Genomic DNA, 20388 nt, shown 5'->3' with positions numbered 1-20388 from the left:
GAGATGATACTCCTGCTGAACGGATGCCGGTCGCTGCTCCTGTTGGGGTTCGTTAGCCCCGTCCTCTATTTCTCCTCGCTCTTCCGTTCCGCTTTCCCTCAACGGTCGACTGCGCGTCCTCGCCCGCCCCTGGGATGCACTCCCGATCTCGGGTATACCCCAACTACCCCGTGCCACGAACCGTCCCCGAGCGTCTCGGATAATCTCCCCGCTCCTTACGTCCTCCTCTCCTATCATCTACTTCCCACAATCCTCGCACCGCCTGTTTCTTGCCGAACTCTTCGGCTCCCGGTTCACTTCTCCGCTTCTTGCCAACAACTTTGGCTCACGGTTCACTTCTCCGCTTCTTGCCGAAAACTTCGGCTCACGGTTCACTGCCCCGATTTATGCCGAACACTTCGGCTCACGGTCACTTCTCCGCTTCTTGCCGAACTCTTCGGCTCACGGTTCACTGCCCCGATTCTTGCCGAACACTTCGGCTCACGGTCACTTCTCCGCTTCTTGCCGTACTCTTCGGCTCACGGTTCACTGCCCCGATTCTTGCCGAACACTTCGGCTTCGGCTTCGGTGACAATACGTTAGCAGCGATGATTTCTATGTATGTTAGTACAGACCAGCGTGATTGGGACGAGACCCTGCAGTACGTGTGCTTCGCGTACAACACAGCTAGGCAGGAATCCACCGGATACTCCCCATTCTTTCTCCTATATGGACGCGAGCCGAAATTACCAATCGACTTGGAGCTGGGTGCTGATGCAAATCCATTACCGACCGAAGATGACGCCACTTTAGACTACGCTGATCGCCTATTGGTTGAATTATCAACAGCAAGAGAAATAGTGAAAATTAGAATGGAAGAAGTAAAAAATAAACAGAAAGAAAGGTATGACTCACTTCACCGGGAGTTATCCTTCCGAGCAGGAGATGTAGTGCTAGTCTACAAGCCATTCAGAAAAGTGGGAAAATCCGAAAAACTTCTCCATCGATGGTAAGGACCTTTTAAAGTGTTAAGGAAAACCACACCGGTGAATTATGAAGTAATATCAGCAACGGGACGAGGAAAAACGGATATTGTGCACGTCATCCGTATGAAGCCATTTTTCGAAATTCCCATAGAGTGGCAACGACCACAAGAGATGCCTCCCAGCAATTCAGAGGAAAACGCTGGAAAAGAACAAAAAGATAAAGAAGCCGAATCAGAAGATGTACCTGTTGTGGCCAATCCCCAAACAGTAGCAGACGACGAGGGAACACTTCCCGCACATCCCACAGCAGATGGCGTTACGGTAGTACCTCCTGTCCCGTCCGGAGAAACGCCGGCAACAAGACCCATCCGTAATAGAAGACCACCGGCTAGGTACCTACCTTGCTTGGTCCCATTCCTGATGCTCCTGGTAACAATTACTAGCCCGCCAATGGCCATGGCCCTTATCCTGCGGGAAAATACAATCTTCAAGGAACATGTAGATGTCGCTTTCAGTGAATCAGCATGGAAAATTGTTACGGACCTCGATTTAGGACCGGCCGGAGCAGCAATGGCTTATTTGCAGCAGAAAATTCTCCAACAGCAAGCAGTGGCAGAAAAATGGAGGCTGACTGGATCTCGACCTCAGAAAATAGCAGCAAAAAGGATGTTCAGCAAGTTAAGAAGCTTCACAAAGGACCTGGAAAGCGTGACTGAACAATTAACGACCGTGAAAGAAGCCCTAAACACCAACCCGAGAAACCGACGTAGTCTCATCGACGGAGGCGGGTCAGCTCTAAAGTGGCTTTTTGGTGTTTCAACGCAGCAAGACCTAGAAGAATTAAATGGTCAAGTGCAACGGGTTAAGCTAACCCAAAAGGAAATGATACACATTATGGAAAAACAAGCTACCGTGCTGAACGAATCACTGTGGGAATCCAGAGCCAATGCTCAGTTGATCAAGGAACTCCGAGGACAGTTCGCAAACCTGCAAACGGTTACGGCGGAAATTTTAGAATGGAATTCAAAATTGGAAGAACTTGACTTAGACCATTTTGAGTACTTCTTCCAGCTAGATGACACCTTTGAGGCAATGTACTAGATCCTACAATGGTTACACCAACTCGCTGACAGCCTCAATATTGGATTCAGCCTATTAGCAAATGGACATTTAGCACCACAAATCATCGCTCCAGCAAGATTCAATGCAGTTATAAAAAATGTTAACAGACAGTTACCTAGAGGATGGTCCATTTCCAGCGATGAGTTTTGGGTCGCTTATCGAGAAGCCACAGTCACGGTAGCAGCACTGGAACATCAATTCAGAATATTTATCCAAGTTCCTATCTTCGATCACGCTCAACAATACAAACTTTTTCAAGTTATAAGCCTGCCAGGAGCTGCAGATAATGGAACGCATAGCGTGAGCTTCAGCAACTTACCCGGCTTTCTTGCAGTGGCCGCCGACCTCGAGACATTTCTGGAGCTGTCCAAAGATGATATCCGGGAGTGCAGCAAGATCGGCCGGCCGTTGTGTAAATTCCATACTGGCATCAGCAAAAGGAACGCCCGCAAGTCTTGCGCCATAGCGGTCTTCATGAACGACGTCCCACGAATCAAGACGCAGTGCCGGAAGAAATTTGCAGACTGGCGAGGACCCGAAGCGGTGTACATTGGAGCGAACCAATGGGCATTCTCGGCGACGAAATCACACGACATCGTCTTCTCATGCCCAGCCAATGTCGGACAACCGGCCCTACGAGCAGTTAAATTACCAGCAGTTGGAATCTTTGAGGTACCTTTGGGATGTACAGCGAGAACGGAGGACTGGGTATTTCCAGCCAGCATGGAGGGAAATATCGAAGCGCCAAATTTACAAGCTGCGGTTCTGCCATCGGTCAATGTCTTCTCCCAGGATCCGACCAGCAACAGCAGTAGGCGGCACATCGTCATCGAGATTCCGCGGGGGAATACAAGCTCCATCGACATAATAAGCGAATTACTCCAACGTAACGACCGCGCCAGGTTGGCAGCGGAAATGACGGGAGAACAGATCCATAACCTCGTGGCCGAAGTGGACAAACACACTGATGCATCTTTTGCCCGATATCCCTATGAAATGATAATAGTAATGTTAGTACTAAGTATAGGAATAGTATTTTTGAGTTATAATTCTCACTTACTGAGTGAACGCTTAGCCGCTCACGAACAGCTCGATGTGGTCAGTCTACCACCCGGAGACCGCGGGAGGGAAGAACTAGAGATGCAAAACCTATAAAAAACTCGTCCTTTCAACCTATTAATTGTCTAGGGTATAATTAGCTTATTGCCTAGTAGAAAAAACAAAAGTAGAAAAAGTTCTTTCAAAAAACAAAATGTATTAAAGAGTTCATGTAAAATACCAGGATACACAGAATTAGTTAGCGGCGTCTTCCGACCGCAAGGAATTCAGCGCCTCCAGCGCCTCCAAGCGAGCCTCCAGTCGGGATTCCACGCTAGAGTACAGGATCTCGGGGTAAAAATCCGAACGTCGCGAATGAGGATGGTAAACATCCTCACCCGACTCCATCCACCACAGAAGCCGCGCGTAGTTGTGGGAATAGAGATCACGATAACGGGCGTAGCCAGGATACGTGCTAGATGGGAAGAAAAAGAAAATAAAAAGAAGAAAAAAAAAATATATCCAAAGCAAATAACAAACTTACCTGTAGTAAAAGTCACCTAGCTCCCAAACTTCTCCAGCAAAGGGAATGAAGTCCAAACAGGCATCCGTTTCCTTGGCATCGATTAGAAGCGCCTCGAAAAGCTTCTGGTCTAACACATCCAGTCGGCAGTGACGGCTCACAGGGTCGCAAAAAACAATTTCGGCGAACCGCACAACGGCAACGTCGAATTACCTCCGGTTCTCCAGAATTTCAGAAAAGGTGAACATCTTGGAGGACCTGTATTCAGCAAAGACCAAAAAACTACTATGCCGGCAGAAGGAATCACCCGAGTTTTATTCAGTTTCAATAACCTTCACGGATCAAATTATTACCTATCCGTTCCAAATTTTATTTTTTTTCCCTTTCAATTGTTATCGGGGTTATAGTTAGCGTTAACAAGAGTGACCTTCCAGCCGTTATCACGGGGAGATTAGTACAGTCGGGTCGCCTGTCTTGAAGAAGGGGGACCTGTCGCGGGTGAAAAGGGGTAAACATTATCTCCTAACACAGATGATTCACCCGCTCGTTGGACTATGTTGCGAGCGTGGGAATGATTCATCTTAAGTTTATCTGTACTAAAGAAGATACGGAGACATGCGCTCCGGAAAAGGGCGTATATTGTATTTCGGTATAAATACCAGTGTAAAATTCAGTTAAAGGGTAGTTCCCTGGAGTCTTCAGACGCTCTCCGAGTAGGTTATGGTTATCCCTTATTGTTATTAGTTAAAAGTGAATAATTGTCTAGAATTTAAGTCATCACTTGTTGTATTCGTGTATTCTTGTCCAAATACAACTCGTGTGACAATACCATGAGTGTTTACTTCTATATGTAAACAGGATCAAATATGCTTGTATTAAATGTGAATACACTGTGATACCATGAGTTTTTTCTTCTTTATGTAAACAGGATCAAATATACTTGTATTCAATGTGAATAACCGTGATACCGCGCTAAGGATTTTTCGCCATCTCTTACGGTTTCTGAGTTATTTGACTTCAAAGTTTTTCTTTGATAGTTTTTGACAAAAAATAACCTCTACGCTTATCTTTTTCAGGTTGGCTGCTGCTGTTTAGTATATTTTTGCCACGTTTGTTTGTTCCCTCCCCCTACTCTTAGTGTCTCTTGGTAGAGCGCGCGAGTAGAAGGCGGTCTGGTGGAACGACTCGGATTTTTTGCCGATGCGAGAGTCCATCTCCCTGGCGAGATCAGAGTTGTGAAATAGGAATGTCTTATAATCACTATTCTGGGACTCTGTTCTTCTCTAACCGTGGGCTACACATATCGCATTCATGCTTATGAATTGATATATGTGTAGCACAACTCCTTTATCGGAGGGAACCGCGGGATAAAGGAAGGGCGGAGCGACAGAATAGTGGTCGTCCGAGTCATCAGGCACATAGTGCGGCGAAGGGCGAAAGGTCAAAGACCCGCCTGATCGTAACACAGCCAGCCGCCTTTGCAACGTTTGTACTAACCCCCCCCTTTTGGAAACTGAACGAGATTTTGAGAATAGTTCTCTCGTTCAGTGGGCAGACTTTCAGACTAACGAGCGTTGACGGTTCCACTGATCACGCGGACGGTTCGTTCGGAAAAATAACCGGAAGGAGTGGGATTGGACCAATCAATCATTACCTTGTACAAACTAGAATTTCAGGAACGTAGAAACTTTAATTTCAAGCTTTCACTAAAACGAGGGATTTAACTTGCGCTATTTGCACTATTTGTAGGGATTTTATTTGCAGAAGGGCACTATTCTGTGGGATTTTACTTGCGGAGGGTACTATTCTGTGGGATTTTACTTGCGGAAGGGTACTATTTTGCGGGATTTTTGCTGCGGAAAGTACTAAAATGCGGAGAGAACACTAAATTGCGGAATCAAATTGCGGGGAGCACACTAATTTGCGGAATCCAATTGAGGGAAGCACACTAATTTGCGGAGTCCACTTGCGGGAAGGACACTAATTTGTGGAATCCACTTGCGGAAAGTGCTACTTTGCGGAACGGTAACTGCGGTTTTCCAGACTTTTTATCAACTTTTGAAAATGAGAGTGAGCCTTTACGAATTAGAGGGTAAAGCCAAAAAACCAGGAAACACTTAGTTCTCAGGTTCCCCAGCGCTAAAGGGAAGACGGGTAATTGGGACTACTTCTATAGGGCAACTGAGGAATAAATTCTATCCGATGATACAATTGATCCCGAGTTACTTCGTACAATTACCATCGACAGCTCTAGATTTTCATGCCTCCCTCTCCGTACCACTAAGAACAAGAAAACTTACACCAAGATTAACCGGGCTTATTTTGGGAGACTAGATGGGAACATAGAAGGAAACCTCATCTCACTGGTAGACGGCGAACTTCTAGGTAGTCTTAGTTGGGCACTTTACAATAACACAACCCCATGACAAATAACACCTCCCACAAAACACAAGGCAGTCCGTCGGATGTCCGACAGATGTCGGGGTCGGATGTTGAGTACATCTTTTTGATATCCTCCGGACAGCCCGATATCCGATTTGAATGTCCTACGGATGTATTTTTTTTTTTTTTTGACCGCCCTCAACAGCGCCGTCAGACATTCTAAGGATATCCGAACGGGCTTTCATTTGGCTATAAATATGACATGTATTGGACATCTATTCATGAAAAACATTAGGCTATACCAGGATTCGAACTCGGGTCTCCCGCATCACAGTCGAATCTTATTCCACTGCGCCAATCTACAGATATATTATATATCATTTTCGAACAATACAATCGAATTGTTGTAAAACACTTGAGCTTTTTCGATAACAAATCACATACAGGATTTTTAAGAAGTCAAGATGATGTCGAACTTAGGTTAAACCAGAGGTGTATAAATTGAAATTAAACAATTTATGCTAAATATTTTTTGAATTTTAAACTTCAGCATGATTTATTAAGTTTAAAGTAGTTTTTTATTATTAGAAATTATAATCCTATCACAAGTATACTTGCTTTGAATATTATTAGATGCCGAATAATATTTATTTTCTGTGAGTTAATTTTCAATGGCTTGGTTCTCGTAAGCTAAACGGAAAGCTTGTGCAAACAAACTCACGACTTTCATATATTTTATTCATTTTTTGTAATAAATTTTAAAATAAACCATCCGGCAAATAGATCATTACTCCTTTATTATTTAAAATTTTTCATTTTAAAGGCTGGACTTCAAATAAAAATACGTTCAAGGGAAAAATTTGAACACGGTTAAGTTTTTCCCCTCTCAAGAAATTTTGACAATTAATAATGAAACTTAGTGATCGGCCCCAATTAGTTCTAATCGAGTTAACCGCCCCGCACCGATAAAGTGCATTCGGGGTTGAAATGAGGTGCCACTTTTTCAACCGGGGCGGTGCGGGGAAAAATTTGAGGTTAACCCGTTTCCCCGAAGCAATAAAAAAAAATGCCGTTCTTTCGGTTTCAGAGTAAAAATCAGGGCAAGCGGGTAGAACGAGCTATTATCGGGGTTGTTATCGGATAGATCGGGTCAATCGATATATTGTTTTTGCATTGATGAATCGATTGATTGCAATCCAATTGATTGCAAACCCCAATTGAATTCGGGGAGAAAAATTTTCCACCCTGAGCCACGCCTCCTTGGCCCGAAATGAGAAACCCGATTTGCAAAAAAGCGCCCCGATTGGCTCGAGGCCGATCCTTAAATGAAACAATTGAAAATTTTTTGGCTGTTGGAAGGAGGTCCGTAGAATATAATTTTCGCACATCCATTGCACTTCCAAGGTGACTAGCCGACGGACATCCCTGGAACTACCCATTGAGTACATAGATATTGTAACGAAGCCATCTAAATATATATACCTTTGCAGATACCCACAATATGATCTATTTGCTTATGCTTATTTTATATTCACATTATATTCTTATTCACTATTACAAACGTATTTGCTAGTTGCTTCATGTGCAACCATGTTGACCTAGATAAAACTTCCGGGTTCTGACTCACGCGTGTGACGCACCTACGCGTCACGAACATCACGCCACATGCGAAGATGCGACGTTTCATGGTGAACCCACTTTCTGACAAGAGTCAGACATGTATCAGCTTGCAAGACGTTCAGTCGCCTTTAGCTTGAATTGTCACTCTTGAACAGTAGACTTTTATCTTGATGTGTTAGCTTATTCATTTTAATCCATTAGTTATTCCTCCAACTTATTTTGTTCTTCTTTCCTCTCCGAGCGTCGTGTGTATTCGAATTATCTTCTCAACACGTACTCCAAATACTATACGTGTCGGCAAGTAGTATTGTTCCCCGTTTTTCTCCCATTATTCCCTCACGCTTGTACGCCCGCGCTACCACGGTAAGATCAAATTACTTTGTCTCGAATCTCACGCTCAGTTTCCCAATTGGACTCACGTCCATGTATCCCTACTCGTTTTGTAAACCTTTGGCCTCAGCTTAGTAATACATAATCATCATTGTGGGTAAATACGCCTCTGAGTTTATTTACACAACAAATTGTCTTAATTCGTAAAGCCATTCACCCGAGAGGGAGAATGCTTTACATAATGGTGGCAGCGATTTTTCGAACTCAACCACAATGATTGACGATGTTATTACTGGCGGCCCTAAACTTTTGCGTTCTCCTATAAACAATCCCATTGTCCCCAAAACCACTGCTATCCCAGATCAATTTCAAGGAGGTAAAGCGTCAGAGAAAACAATTGAGGCTGTTAAAAAATCTGCATCACCCATTTTTAAACCCAAAGTAAAACAAGATGACACTCAGGTAAAGAAACTTAGAACGAATGTGGCGTATGTGGCTGTCCCAGGGTTAGATAACATTAAGTCTAGAAAACCCCGTGCTAAGAATATTACTAAGGTAACATCCGTGTCTCAATCAACTTCCCTTTTAGCTAAGTTTACATCAAAATTGTCACCCGTTAATCCTACTCCCAAATCTTCGTCAAAAACCAGCTTTCTCTCGAGCACAATTTTAAGTTTTTTCAAGAGGAAGAACACAACTAATGGAAAAACAGTTGACACTGAGTCTTCACCACCTATACCACGAGATCACGAAGAATCAGGAGAAGATTTTCCAGATTCAGACGAGCAGGTTGCCATCCCTAATACTAGCCATCAGGAGCCTGAAGGGGAGAGAAGCAGATTTCCAGTCGAACGACCCGAAGATCCGGACCCAACTAATCTGGTTGCTAAAGGACATCCAATTGACATATCTTTATCCGAACAACCCGCAGATAACGGAGTGGAAGAAACCAACGTCTCTTCTGAAATATTTGACGGCGATTCTAGAGGTGAAACTCACCATACGGGCGAAGAAGACGAAGAAAACGGAACAGCAGGCGTCCGAACTAACGGCAATTTTCACGACATATGCGAGGCAGTTTCTAACCTTCCTCTTCGGACAGATTTACAAAATCATCGACTTAACGAAACTAACTCAAACGAAAAACAAGATCGTTTGTACCATATTTCCGAATGTGCGGATCACGGGAAGCGACGTAAGAGAACTTACCTCCCACCTAATTCTGGAACTGAAAGAGTTTGCCTTCCATTTGGAACGTCTACTACTAACCCACCAACAAACGTTTCTGGCGGAAATTCACAACCTTTTCCTATACCTGAAAAACCTTCAGTTACTTACGCTATTGGAACCACTGACCCCGGAGATAAAATCACTTCTGACAAAACTGGACAACTTCCCAGCAGTCATCAGACCAAACAACGTGCAGTTGACGGAGAACATCAAACAAACGCTAATCCAAACCAAAACAAACTTGAGACAATTGTTACCATTGAATACCACAAGCCGACCGAACCAAGCACTACAGCAGTCGAGACCCAGACGACGTCCGAGGCCATCACCAAACAGAGACTAACGTCACATCCAGCAATAACTCAATCGGTTCCCAAATCGACGACACCCTTTCTTGGAACAGAAGTCGTATCAGCTACAAACAATTTTTTGGAATCTGGAACAATTCCAGTTAGCATTCCAGAACTCGTTGAGAATCCGCAAAAGAGAAGCTTAACCTCCAAATTTCCCAATCCAAATAGCAAAATGGCATACTCTCTTTCCCACACTAGAGCAGCTACTGTTAAAGATCTGGATGATTTCCAAAACAATCAACATACATTCTCTCGTTTGCAATTACTTCCTTCTTTTTCTGGAAGCCCAATTTCCCGTTTTGACTCTTGGCTGGAATCTTTTGAAAGTATAGTAGATGGATCTGGATGGTCAAATGAAAAAATAATTCAGATGTTACGTGCAAAATTTACTGATCGAGCATTTTCGGTTATCCAAGCCATTTTAAAAGAAAATCCAGACGACTATGCTTCCATTAAGGAATCCTTGCTTGATCACTTTCATGGTGATGAAAATGCTGATTTATATCTTAAAAAGTTTAATAAAGCAAAACGTAAGCCAGGAGAGAAAATTGTAGATTATGCCCATCGTTTACAGGAAATTTTTAAACGTGCGTATCCCATGGGCTATGGCGAAAAGTCGTTTACGGTTATTTTGATACAAAAATTCATTGAGGGATTGGATTCTAAATTACAGTCGAAAGTAAAATATAAAGAATTTAAAGATTTCAATGACCTTGTAGCATCAACTCGCGTTTATGCCCTTCGATTAGAAGCATTAGAAACCGACCGCGATAAGAACGAGTTTATTAGGAAAATAGACGGGTCTTACGAATCTAAAGATGCTGAATTAAAAGAAATTAAACAAATCATAATTGATCAAAAAGAACTTGTGACTAATGCAGTAGCCAACATTCGTATCGGAAATCGGCAGGTGGAAGAACCCAAAAACAAAAGCGATGAGATTAAAAATGTTCTTCATGAACTAACACAGGCCGTGAAAAAACTGCAATTTGATGCAAAAGATGGCGTTTCGTACACACCCAACACACCATTTCGTAAACAGGTTTCTTTCCAAACCCCCACTTTTAATCGCGAAAAGAATTGGAATTATTCGCCCTCACGTTTTGGTAGTAACGACAACACCACTCAGCACTATTCGAGATTTCCGAATAAACCTAGGAATTTTACTTCATCCTTTTCAAAACCTTCTAGTGATTCCCCATACAGGCCCTCACAACCTTTGATGACTTGCAATTTTTGTGGATTTCGAGGCCACACCCAGTCTACTTGTCGCAAATTTCAACGCCAGAATCTAGAACAGGCACAACCCCCTATTTGTTATTCTTGCCGTGAAATAGGTCACAAATCTAATAATTGTCCTAAGATAAGAGAACCAAATAGACCTAACATTCCAGGCCCACCTCAACGCCAGGGAAACCACTAGGGATCAACTGTAGCTTCGGGTCAGTTGATATCGAGCCTCCTTTAAAAACCCGACAAGTCGCAAAATTAACAACCATTACAAATGAATCGACCCCAAGAATTCCATTAAAGAATTTCCAAATCCCTTTACAAGCATTATTTGATACAGGCGCGTCTAAAAGTATTATACACGAGAGATTATTTAATAAGTTGCCCCCTAGAGGTCAAGTGATCTGCAGTCAGCTTGATTTTGATTTATACGATGTAGGGGAGAGAAAATTACACACACTGGGAAGAGTGACATTGCCCGTTCGATACGGAGAGTCAGTTTTAAGACAAGAATTTATTGTTACAAACGGTGTTACAGAAGACTGTATCCTTGGATGGGATGCAATCCAGAAACACGGATTTCGGCTTGATGGAGAAGCCAAGAGCATTTATTTAAAAAGAGATGAGCAGGGCCCTTTAGCTATCTCTAGAGTACCAGACATGGCAATTACAACGGTCAAAAAGACGACGCTATTTCGTCAGACGTCGCTGGTAATTGCAGCGCAAATGAAAGGTTCATTTCCGTATGTCCCCCCTCAAACAGCATTTATATTTACCCCAGAAGAAAATTTGCCGGCAGGATTATATATCGAAGAATTCATTGGAAAAGTATCGGGAGATGGAATGTATAATATTATGGTCGAAAATCATTCATTCACTGAAGTCAACATACAAAGAAACACTAAGTTAGGAGTAATTGAAATAATTCGTCAAGTAATAGGAAAAGTTGCTTTAAACAAATCAGACCACAAACCTAACGAGAAATCTGAGCCTGTTCTAATTTCGGATGTCGACCCGGAATTTCAAGTACCGCTCTCTAAATTATTAAATGACTTTAACGACTTGTTCGCTTCAAAAGATTCAGAATTAGGGAATACTAATCTCATTAAACACACAATTGATACACAAGGACGAGGCCCCCTTCGACAACGCCCATATAGAGTAACAAACAATCAAAGAACATTATTAGAGGACAAAGTGCAAGAAATGCTTGAGGCGGATGTAATCCGATATTCACATTCACCATGGGCTTCACCCGTGGTATTAGTAGAGAAAAAGAACGGCGAAGTTAGATTTTGCGTCGATTATAGAAAATTAAATAGTATTACAAAAAAAGATTCTTTTCCCATGCCACGAATTGATTAAACTTTAGACAAATTATTCGGAAAGAAATTTTTCACAACTCTTGATTTAGCTTCTGGCTATTGGCAAATTCAAGTAGATGACTCAGCAATTGAAAAAACTTCATTTGTAGTAGAAAACAACCTTTATGAATTTAAAAGAATGGCATTTGGTCTGTGCAATGCACCGGCTACTTTTCAAAGACTAATGAATTATGTACTGAAAGACGTTTTAGGAAAAAAAGCATTAGTTTACTTGGACGATGTCATCATCTTTTCGGACTCTTTTGAAGATCACTTACGTGATATTCGTAAAATTTTTGACTTATTAAAGGCTGCTAATTTAAAATTAAAACTTAAGAAATGCCAATTTATAAAACAATCGGTAAACTATCTCGGTCATGTTATTTTAACAGATGGTATTAAACCCGACCCTGGAAAAATTGATAGGATAGTGAACTATAAAACACCTACATCGGTTGACGAAATAAGGTCATTTCTTGGACTTGCTGGATATTACAGAAGATTTATTAAAGATTTTGGATCAATTGCTAAACCACTGACTAGATTAACACATAAAGATCTTAGTAGAAAACCTTTTGCTTGTGGAACTGAGGAACAACTTGCTTTGGAGTAATTGCGCAATTCTCTAGTAACGCCCCCAGTTCTTGCTTACCCCAATTTCAATGAAAAATTTTTACTCTTTACTGATGCATGCGATTATGGAATAGGATCTGTACTTTCTCAAATGCAGGATGGTCATGAACATCCAATTGCATATTCAAGTCGACAACTGACTAAAGCTGAATCGAAATATTGAACGACAGAAAAGGAAGCATTGGCCGAAATTGATGCAATTAAACATTTTAGGCATTATCTTTTAGATAAAACTAAACTATAAATAACTAAACTAAAAATTATTAGTGACCATAGACCTTTGCAATGGTTAAAGAACCAAAAAGATAACAATGGAAGATTAGGAAGATGGGCTATACTTTTAGCAGCGACCAATTATGAATTAAAATATAGACCAGGTCGTATTCATCAAAATGCTGACTGTTTGTCACGCTTAAAAATTGCTAGTATTCAGCCAGCGTCAACCAATATCAAATTCATTTGCGAAAAGCAAATGGAAGACGATCTTTGTGTTGCAATTAAAAATTATTTAGAAACAGGCGAACTCGATGAAAAATTTTGCCACTCTAAGCCCGATTGGGTGAAAGAAATTGAATACTTTGAAATTCTAGAAGGTACACTTTATCGCCATGAATTGCCTTCTACAAATAGCAAGCGGAACGAATTAAATCACCAATTAGTTTTGCCTTTGTCACTCCGTCATCTTGTGCTAAAAGAATTACATGATGCACCGATGGGAGGACATTTAGCTTTTTATAAAACTTACTTGAAAGTGAAAAATCATTACTACTGGCCGACTATGAGGGCTGATATTAAAGAATATTGCCAGGCTTGTGAAATCTGCATGGCCAACACTTCTTCAACTTATAGAGCACTTTTGCACCCACACGAAATTGCGAAAGCTCCGTTTCAAGAAATAGGAATGGACTTTTTAGGTCCTATCACTCCGATTTCCCCAAATGGTAACAGTTATATATTAGTAATAACGGATTATTTTAGTCGCTGGGTGGAAGCAGTTGCGTTGAAAGATCAAACTGCTCACACGACCGCGGAATGTGTTTACAAAACAATTATTGTGAGGCATGGAATGCCTAAAGCTATTGTTTCTGATCGAGGAACCAATTTCACTTCGAAATTATTCCGATACTTTTGTAAAAATAAAAATTAAAAATTGACCAAAGATTGACGACAGCATACAACCCAGCTAGCAATGGAGAAACAGAAAGATTTAATCGTACATTGACATCAATGTTACGAAAAGAATTAAAAGATGGAGAGCATTCCAACTGGGAAGATATGTTGGATGATGTTTTATTTGCATACCGTAGTTCTACGCATTCTTCGACACTTGAAACCCCTTATTATTTAGTGCACGGTAGAGATCCCAATATTCCTGTAAATGAATTTTTAGATGCTTCCCCTTCAACCTTTAAATCTGCTTCTGATTACGTAGGAAATTTAACTGATCGCTTGCGTTATAGCTTCCAACGAGTTCGCGAAGAAACCGAGAAAGCGCGGAATCGTCAACGCGAACAATATAACAAGCGAGCAAAAGAAAAGAAATATGTTGTAGGCGATAGAGTCTTATTAGATATTCGTGTAGTTAAGGATGGAGATAGTAGGAAGTTTACGTCAAAATATAAAGGCCCTTATAGAGTAGTAAAAGTTTATAATAATAGTACTGTTGATATAGCTGATAATTCTTATAAATGTCAACGTACGCATGTAAATCGTTTAAAACCACTGTACGAGACAATGCTGTGGAAAACAGAACTTTGTCCCCCAATTGAGAACCCCTCTGATTTTGAAAACCGATTTCGTAAGTCGATAGCGACTCAAACCCAAGAACATGACATTGCCGTGGAAAATCAGGATCACGAGAAAAAAATGGCAAGTGACAGCCCCGAAAACGACATCGCACAAACAAGTGATCTTTTGGCAGATGCAAATTGTTCACAACAACAAGATGACGTCGTCAACGTACATCGACCTTCGTCAGAAAATAATACTTCCAACACAGACGAGTCTGACGACGAAACAACATCAATTCAAAATGACGCAATTAACAAAGATGACTCCGCACGCGCTGAAGTTAAGGCAGATGATCGTCCATCAGAGCCCAAAGAAGATTTTTCAGCTGAAAAACCAGAACAACTTCATGTTAACAGACGCCCGCAACGCAATCGACAAAAACCTCTGCGTTATCGAGATGGAGTCCAATAACAAGACAACAACAAAAAAAAATATGGCTATATTCTGTTATTCGCCTATCACTTTTCTATCCTGTCTTCTTTTCCCTCTCAGTATTTCCCCTCTCAGTATTTCCCTTCCCTCGTCAAAGCGTTGTAGCCTCAGTAGTGTTTTTCCATAAATAAAAACGGCAGACGTAACAATCAGAATAGTCTCCAAATAGATTAAGTAAAAGAAAGAATTTTTTTTTTTTATTTAATTGGAATTGGAATTAAATATAATTACATTGCGGAAAAATTACTTTAAAAAATTTCAAAAAAATGAAAAAGCCGTTCGCACACGGATTGAGTCCAGCGCCAGAATCTCCCCTAGCCAGAATGGAACAAATCTCCATCGTCAGTAGTCAATTCTGCCAGCCAACTCTTGCCACCCACAAGAGTTACTCGGCAAACCGAATTAACAGCTGAGAAGAGCGCGAGGCGACCATCTACAAGAAGGGGGTGGAAAGGATGAATGAAAGGACGATGGTAAAAAAAAAAAAAACCCACCTTCCGTACATTGGAGCCGACGCACATTTGTTCCCTTTCACAAGCTTCCCCCGGGATTTGAACCCGAGTACCCACGCATCGCAACCAAGCTTGCTAACCAACTATCTTTGCGTGGGGTACAATCAATGCGTATATTCAAGCATGTCATTCCATCTCTGACAAACAAAATTTCTTTTACTTATCATAAAATAATTAATACGCATAAAATAATAGGGAAGTTATATTAACATTACCGTAGTAATCCTTTAGTCCAGAATTCTTCTCCTATTCCGCCTCCTATACTCTTCTTTCACTTCTTTTCCTTTCTTCATATTTTTCGCTTATCTTTCACTTTACAAACAATCAAAACGACTCCGTAAAACCAAAAGAATGATTTGTAAAACCAATCAGTAATGATGTCGATATTTGAATATTTCATAAAGTAAAGTTATAGAAAACTTTCCATAGATTCGGTATTTCGATAATGCCACTACAATGTGCCACGCCCAAACGTCAGCACCAACGCTATAGCATTCCCCACACACCCACGCACTTAGTTTTACCGTTTCTTTTGCTCCCCTTTTCGTACGTTACCCGATAAAATGTGGAACTTGGACTTAGGAATACTTCAAGGCCACCTACACACTTGCTAGTATTTCACACCACCCTCCCCCCTCTGTTTCCGTGCATACCCCTTTCCCATGTGTTGGACTTAGAAAATTCTCAACTTTGCATATGATCATTAAATTCTTTTTCTCGCCGTACATTTTTAAACGTTTCTTTTCTATTCCCCTTGCCAAATGAATGTTTATTTTTAAATTCTTTCTTTTTAATAATAATGTTTAGCTTCCCCTCTTTCCAATAATACTAATTAATTGTTGCAATATTGTTTCTCTTTATACTTAAACAAATTATAATATGATGCATTTCATTTCCGTATCCTTTTGCCGTAGCGTAACTAGCAAAAAGCCGACGGAAAATCTTTGACATTTTTAAGCCTAGAATATGTTACTCCCATTTTTATCTTTTGCTACCCTTTTCATTCTTTGATTTTATTTTTGTTTTGTATGAAATCCATAAAAGTTTCGTCTATTTTGTTTTATTCCATTATTGTACGTACTATTTTTCCCAAAATTTTGTTTTGTTTTGTTTTGTTTATGCCTATAGAAATGTCACCATTGCCATTTCTGCTACTGCTAAGCCTTTGCTGGATTCGTCCGCAAGCCTTTGAAACAACCGTTTGCGATTGCTCAGAGCCATTAAGAATGGGAATTCTTCAATTCTCTGACGCAAATTGCCGGCCAAAAGAAATTGACAAAAATAATGTTCAAGTGAAATACGGTGTTTACAGTGAAGAACGGGCAGCAGCTCATTTTCCGGGATATATTTGCGCAAAATGGAAAAACATTAAACACACTACTGTGAGTTTTTTCGGCCAGGTAGTGATTGTGCCGGACAAAATTTCCATCGATACGACACCTTCAGAGTGCAACGACATGATTAACCATAAAAAGTGCAACGGAAATGAGATGAAAGCTTCGGATAATAAATATGTATTCGATCACGATCCAACACCTTTGAAATATTGGATGAGTACAGTAACAGCACAAATTACTAACTGCGTCCTTGAAAAAGTGCAACTTTATCAACAAAGTGAAGACACTAACTTCCAGACACCTATTGGCACAGCATCCGCGACGGCAGGTAACTTGTCACATTATCATTTAACATTGGTATGGGACACTACCTACACGCATCACACGGCACCAATCAACCGACTTGTTGAATCTGGTGTCGGTACACTAACAAGACAGTTGGAAGGCGAAAAGTCGTTCCGTCTACAGGATGACGACCATCAATTAGATTTTCACTTAACTCTTCGATCTCCTTGTCTCCCACTTCAACACAATTGTACGAACTGGTACGGTACGAACCGTACATCAGCCTACGATGTCGTGGGTCAACCAAAATTGTACATTTTGACAGGAGAGATGAAGGAGAATTCTTCTTCAGCATCAACAACGACATCACCGCCACCTAACGCTGAAATTTTCAGTATACCAGCTAATATACAATATATTCGCGATCAACTCACCGATCACGAGAATGAATTAGCAAGACTAATTCAAATATTACAATGTGATTCCCGAAAGGCGAAACACGAACGAGCTATCGCAGCCGCTCAATATAATGGATGGTTAGCGGCTTCCCAATTAAATTTACCCCAGTGCACGAAACTCCAAGCTTTGGGTAGAACGGCAGTTGTCATCCAATGCAAAGAACTAAATGTCACATTTGACACCGTGGTGACCTCTTGCGGTCCGCAACCAAAATTCCAAAATTTTACGATAACCCTTGATGGATGGGAACTTGTAAAATTTTCAACCTGTTATTGGACCAATGGATTTGTCAACTTTAATGGCAAACCGTACGCATTCCGTAATAACACCTGGAACCCAATCGAGGCAAATATTATTTTACCGGAGCAGTCACTAGCCCACTCCTTTCGTTACGAAGATGTCAAATTTTCTGATTACGAACATCGCAGCAACCCAGCATACAGTGATACCATGCTTAACCACATGAATATCATGGCCGATATTGCGGCAGCAATGAACGAACACTCACAAGATATATCTTCGGTACACGAAACATTGAGTACCTCCAATGTTTTGATAACAGCATCCAATGTCGGGACCTACACCAGCTGGTGGGTAAAACTGAAGGATTATTTTTACATCGGTTTACTCTGTGTTTCCGGTGTGGTCCTCATGCGTATCTGCTATTGCTTGGGATTTTTCGAAATGATTCGGAGTCTATGCTGTCCCAAATGGAAAACTTCGACCACCGCAACTTCCGGATCTTTCGAATTCAATGAGAGATTACGGGACGTAATCTCACGCAACCGGGAGTGATGTAACGAAGCCATCTAAATATATATACCTTTGCAGATACCCACAATATGATCTATTTGCTTATGCTTATTTTATATTCACATTATATTCTTATTCACTATTACAAACGTATTTGCTAGTTGCTTCATGTGCAACCATGTTGACCTAGATAAAACTTCCGGGTTCTGACTCACGCGTGTGACGCACCTACGCGTCACGAACATCACGCCACATGCGAAGATGCGACGTTTCATGGTGAACCCACTTTCTGACAAGAGTCAGACAAGTATCAGCTTGCAAGACGTTCAGTCGCCTTTAGCTTGAATTGTCACTCTTGAACAGTAGACTTTTATCTTGATGTGTTAGCTTATTCATTTTAATCCATTAGGTATTCCTCCAACTTTTTTTGTTCTTCTTTCCTCTCCGAGCGTTGTGTGTATTCGAATTATCTTCTCAACACGTACTCCAAATACTATACGTGTCGGCAAGTAGTATTGTTCCCCGTTTTTCTTCCATTATTCCCTCACGTTTGTACGCCCGCGCTAACACGGTAAGATCAAATTACTTTGTCTCGAATCTCACGCTCAGTTTCCCAATTGGACTCACGTCCATGTATCCCTACTCGTTTTGTAAACCTTTGGCCTCAGCTTAGTAATACATAATCATCATTGTGGGTAAATACGCCTCTGAGTTTATTTACACAACAAATTGTCTTAATTCGTAAAGCCATTCACCCGAGAGGGAGAATGCTTAGTGATCGGCCCCAATTAGTTCTAATCGAGTTAACCGCCCCGCACCGATAAAGTGCATTCGGGGTTGAAATGAGGTGCCACTTTTTCAACGAGGGCGGTGCGGGGAAAAATTTGAGGTTAACCCGTTGCCCCGAAGCAATAAAAAAAAATGCCGTTCTTTCGGTTTCAGAGTAAAAATCGGGGCAAGCGGGTAGAACGAGCTATTATCGGGGTTGTTGTCGGATAGATCGGGTCAATCGATATATTGTTTTTGCATTGATGAATCGATTGATTGCAATCCAATTGATTGCAAACCCCAATTGAATTCGGGGAGAAAAATTTTCCACCCTGAGCCACGCCTCCTTGGCCCGAAATGAGAAACCCGATTTGCAAAAAAGCGCCCTGATTGGCTCGAGGCCGATCCTTAAATGAAACAATTGAAAATCTTTTTGGCTGTTGGAAGGAGGTCCGTAGAATATAATTTTCGCACATCCATTGCACTTCCAAGGGTACTAGCCGACGGACATCCCTGGAACTACCCATTGAGTACATAGATATCTAACGGATGTTCGGCCATGATTCGGACATCCGACGGCAGAAATGTGCTATATGGGCTATGTCAGCTTAAACAACTACAGATATCTACCATCGCAATCTACCCGGGTAGGAAACAATACTGACCATTTTTAATCCGATGTTGATTTTAGTTCGGTTCACGTCGTAAATGCGTTATAAGTTACATGAGATTGGTCCATGGTTGGAAAAATATTGGAATGTGGTTTTTCAAAAACCAACTCAATTCCATCCTGGGCCATTCTTAGAAAGTTGATTTTTAACGATGCGTGTATACCGCTACTAAACCAATGTAGATACAATTTCGAACCTTTGCTGTTGTTCGATATTGACAAGCCAATAATAACCCAATGTCCAAAACACAAATTTCAACGATGTATATATCCCAATATTTATCCAATGTCAATACAATTTCGAATTTTTGCTGCTGTACGATATCGAAATGCCAATTGTACCCCAAAAACAGAAACCCAAGTTTAAACGATACATATATCCATATACTAATCCAATGTTGGTACAATTTCGAATTTTTGCTGCTGTTTGATATCAAAATGCCACTAGTACCCCATAGTTAGAAACTCAAGTTTAAACGATATATATATCCATATACTAATCCAATGTTGGTACAATATCAAATTTTTGCTGCTGTTTGATATCGAAATGCCACTAGTACCCCAAAGTCAGAAACCGAAGCTTAAACGATA

At 41.1% G+C, this 20388-nt stretch overlaps 3 protein-coding genes across 3 annotated transcripts; all 3 read left to right on the top strand.

Annotated features, from left to right (window-relative positions):
- Window positions 1–12296: 12296 nt before the first annotated feature.
- LOC123468099 (uncharacterized protein K02A2.6-like) lies at window positions 12297–13937 on the top strand. Its single transcript, XM_045167756.1, has 2 exons — window positions 12297–12766; window positions 13058–13937. The coding sequence occupies exons 1-2, from the start codon at window positions 12297–12299 to the stop codon at window positions 13935–13937; spliced, it is 1350 nt and encodes a 449-aa protein (XP_045023691.1).
- On the top strand, window positions 13937–14992 carry LOC123468098. The gene has a single exon (XM_045167755.1). The coding sequence runs from the start codon at window positions 14018–14020 to the stop codon at window positions 14990–14992; it is 975 nt and encodes a 324-aa protein (XP_045023690.1). The 5' UTR covers window positions 13937–14017.
- A 607-nt stretch (window positions 14993–15599) lies between these two features.
- On the top strand, window positions 15600–19059 carry LOC123468097. Its single transcript, XM_045167754.1, has one exon. It carries the CDS (start codon window positions 16554–16556, stop codon window positions 18399–18401), a length of 1848 nt encoding a protein of 615 aa, XP_045023689.1. The 5' UTR covers window positions 15600–16553; the 3' UTR covers window positions 18402–19059.
- Window positions 19060–20388: the final 1329 nt, after the last annotated feature.

The sequence above is a fragment of the Daphnia magna genome, unplaced genomic scaffold, assembly GCF_020631705.1.
Source record: "Daphnia magna isolate NIES unplaced genomic scaffold, ASM2063170v1.1 Dm_contigs286, whole genome shotgun sequence".
NCBI lineage: Eukaryota > Metazoa > Arthropoda > Branchiopoda > Diplostraca > Daphniidae > Daphnia > Daphnia magna.
Note: the sequence above shows the minus strand (reverse complement) of the source record. Positions and strands in the feature narration are given on the sequence as shown.

What these genes read in the sequence shown, in the direction of transcription:
- LOC123468098 (XM_045167755.1), top strand. Translation starts at nt 14,018, where the DNA reads ATGTTACGAAAAGAATTAAAAGATGGAGAGCATTCCAACTGGGAAGAT.
- LOC123468097 (XM_045167754.1), top strand. Translation starts at nt 16,554, where the DNA reads ATGAAATCCATAAAAGTTTCGTCTATTTTGTTTTATTCCATTATTGTA.
- LOC123468099 (XM_045167756.1), top strand. Translation starts at nt 12,297, where the DNA reads ATGGCATTTGGTCTGTGCAATGCACCGGCTACTTTTCAAAGACTAATG. An exon ending in GAGGAACAACTTGCTTTGGA is followed by an intron (nt 12,767 to 13,057) that starts GTAATTGCGCAA and finishes AAAAATTATTAG; the next exon opens with TGACCATAGACCTTTGCAAT.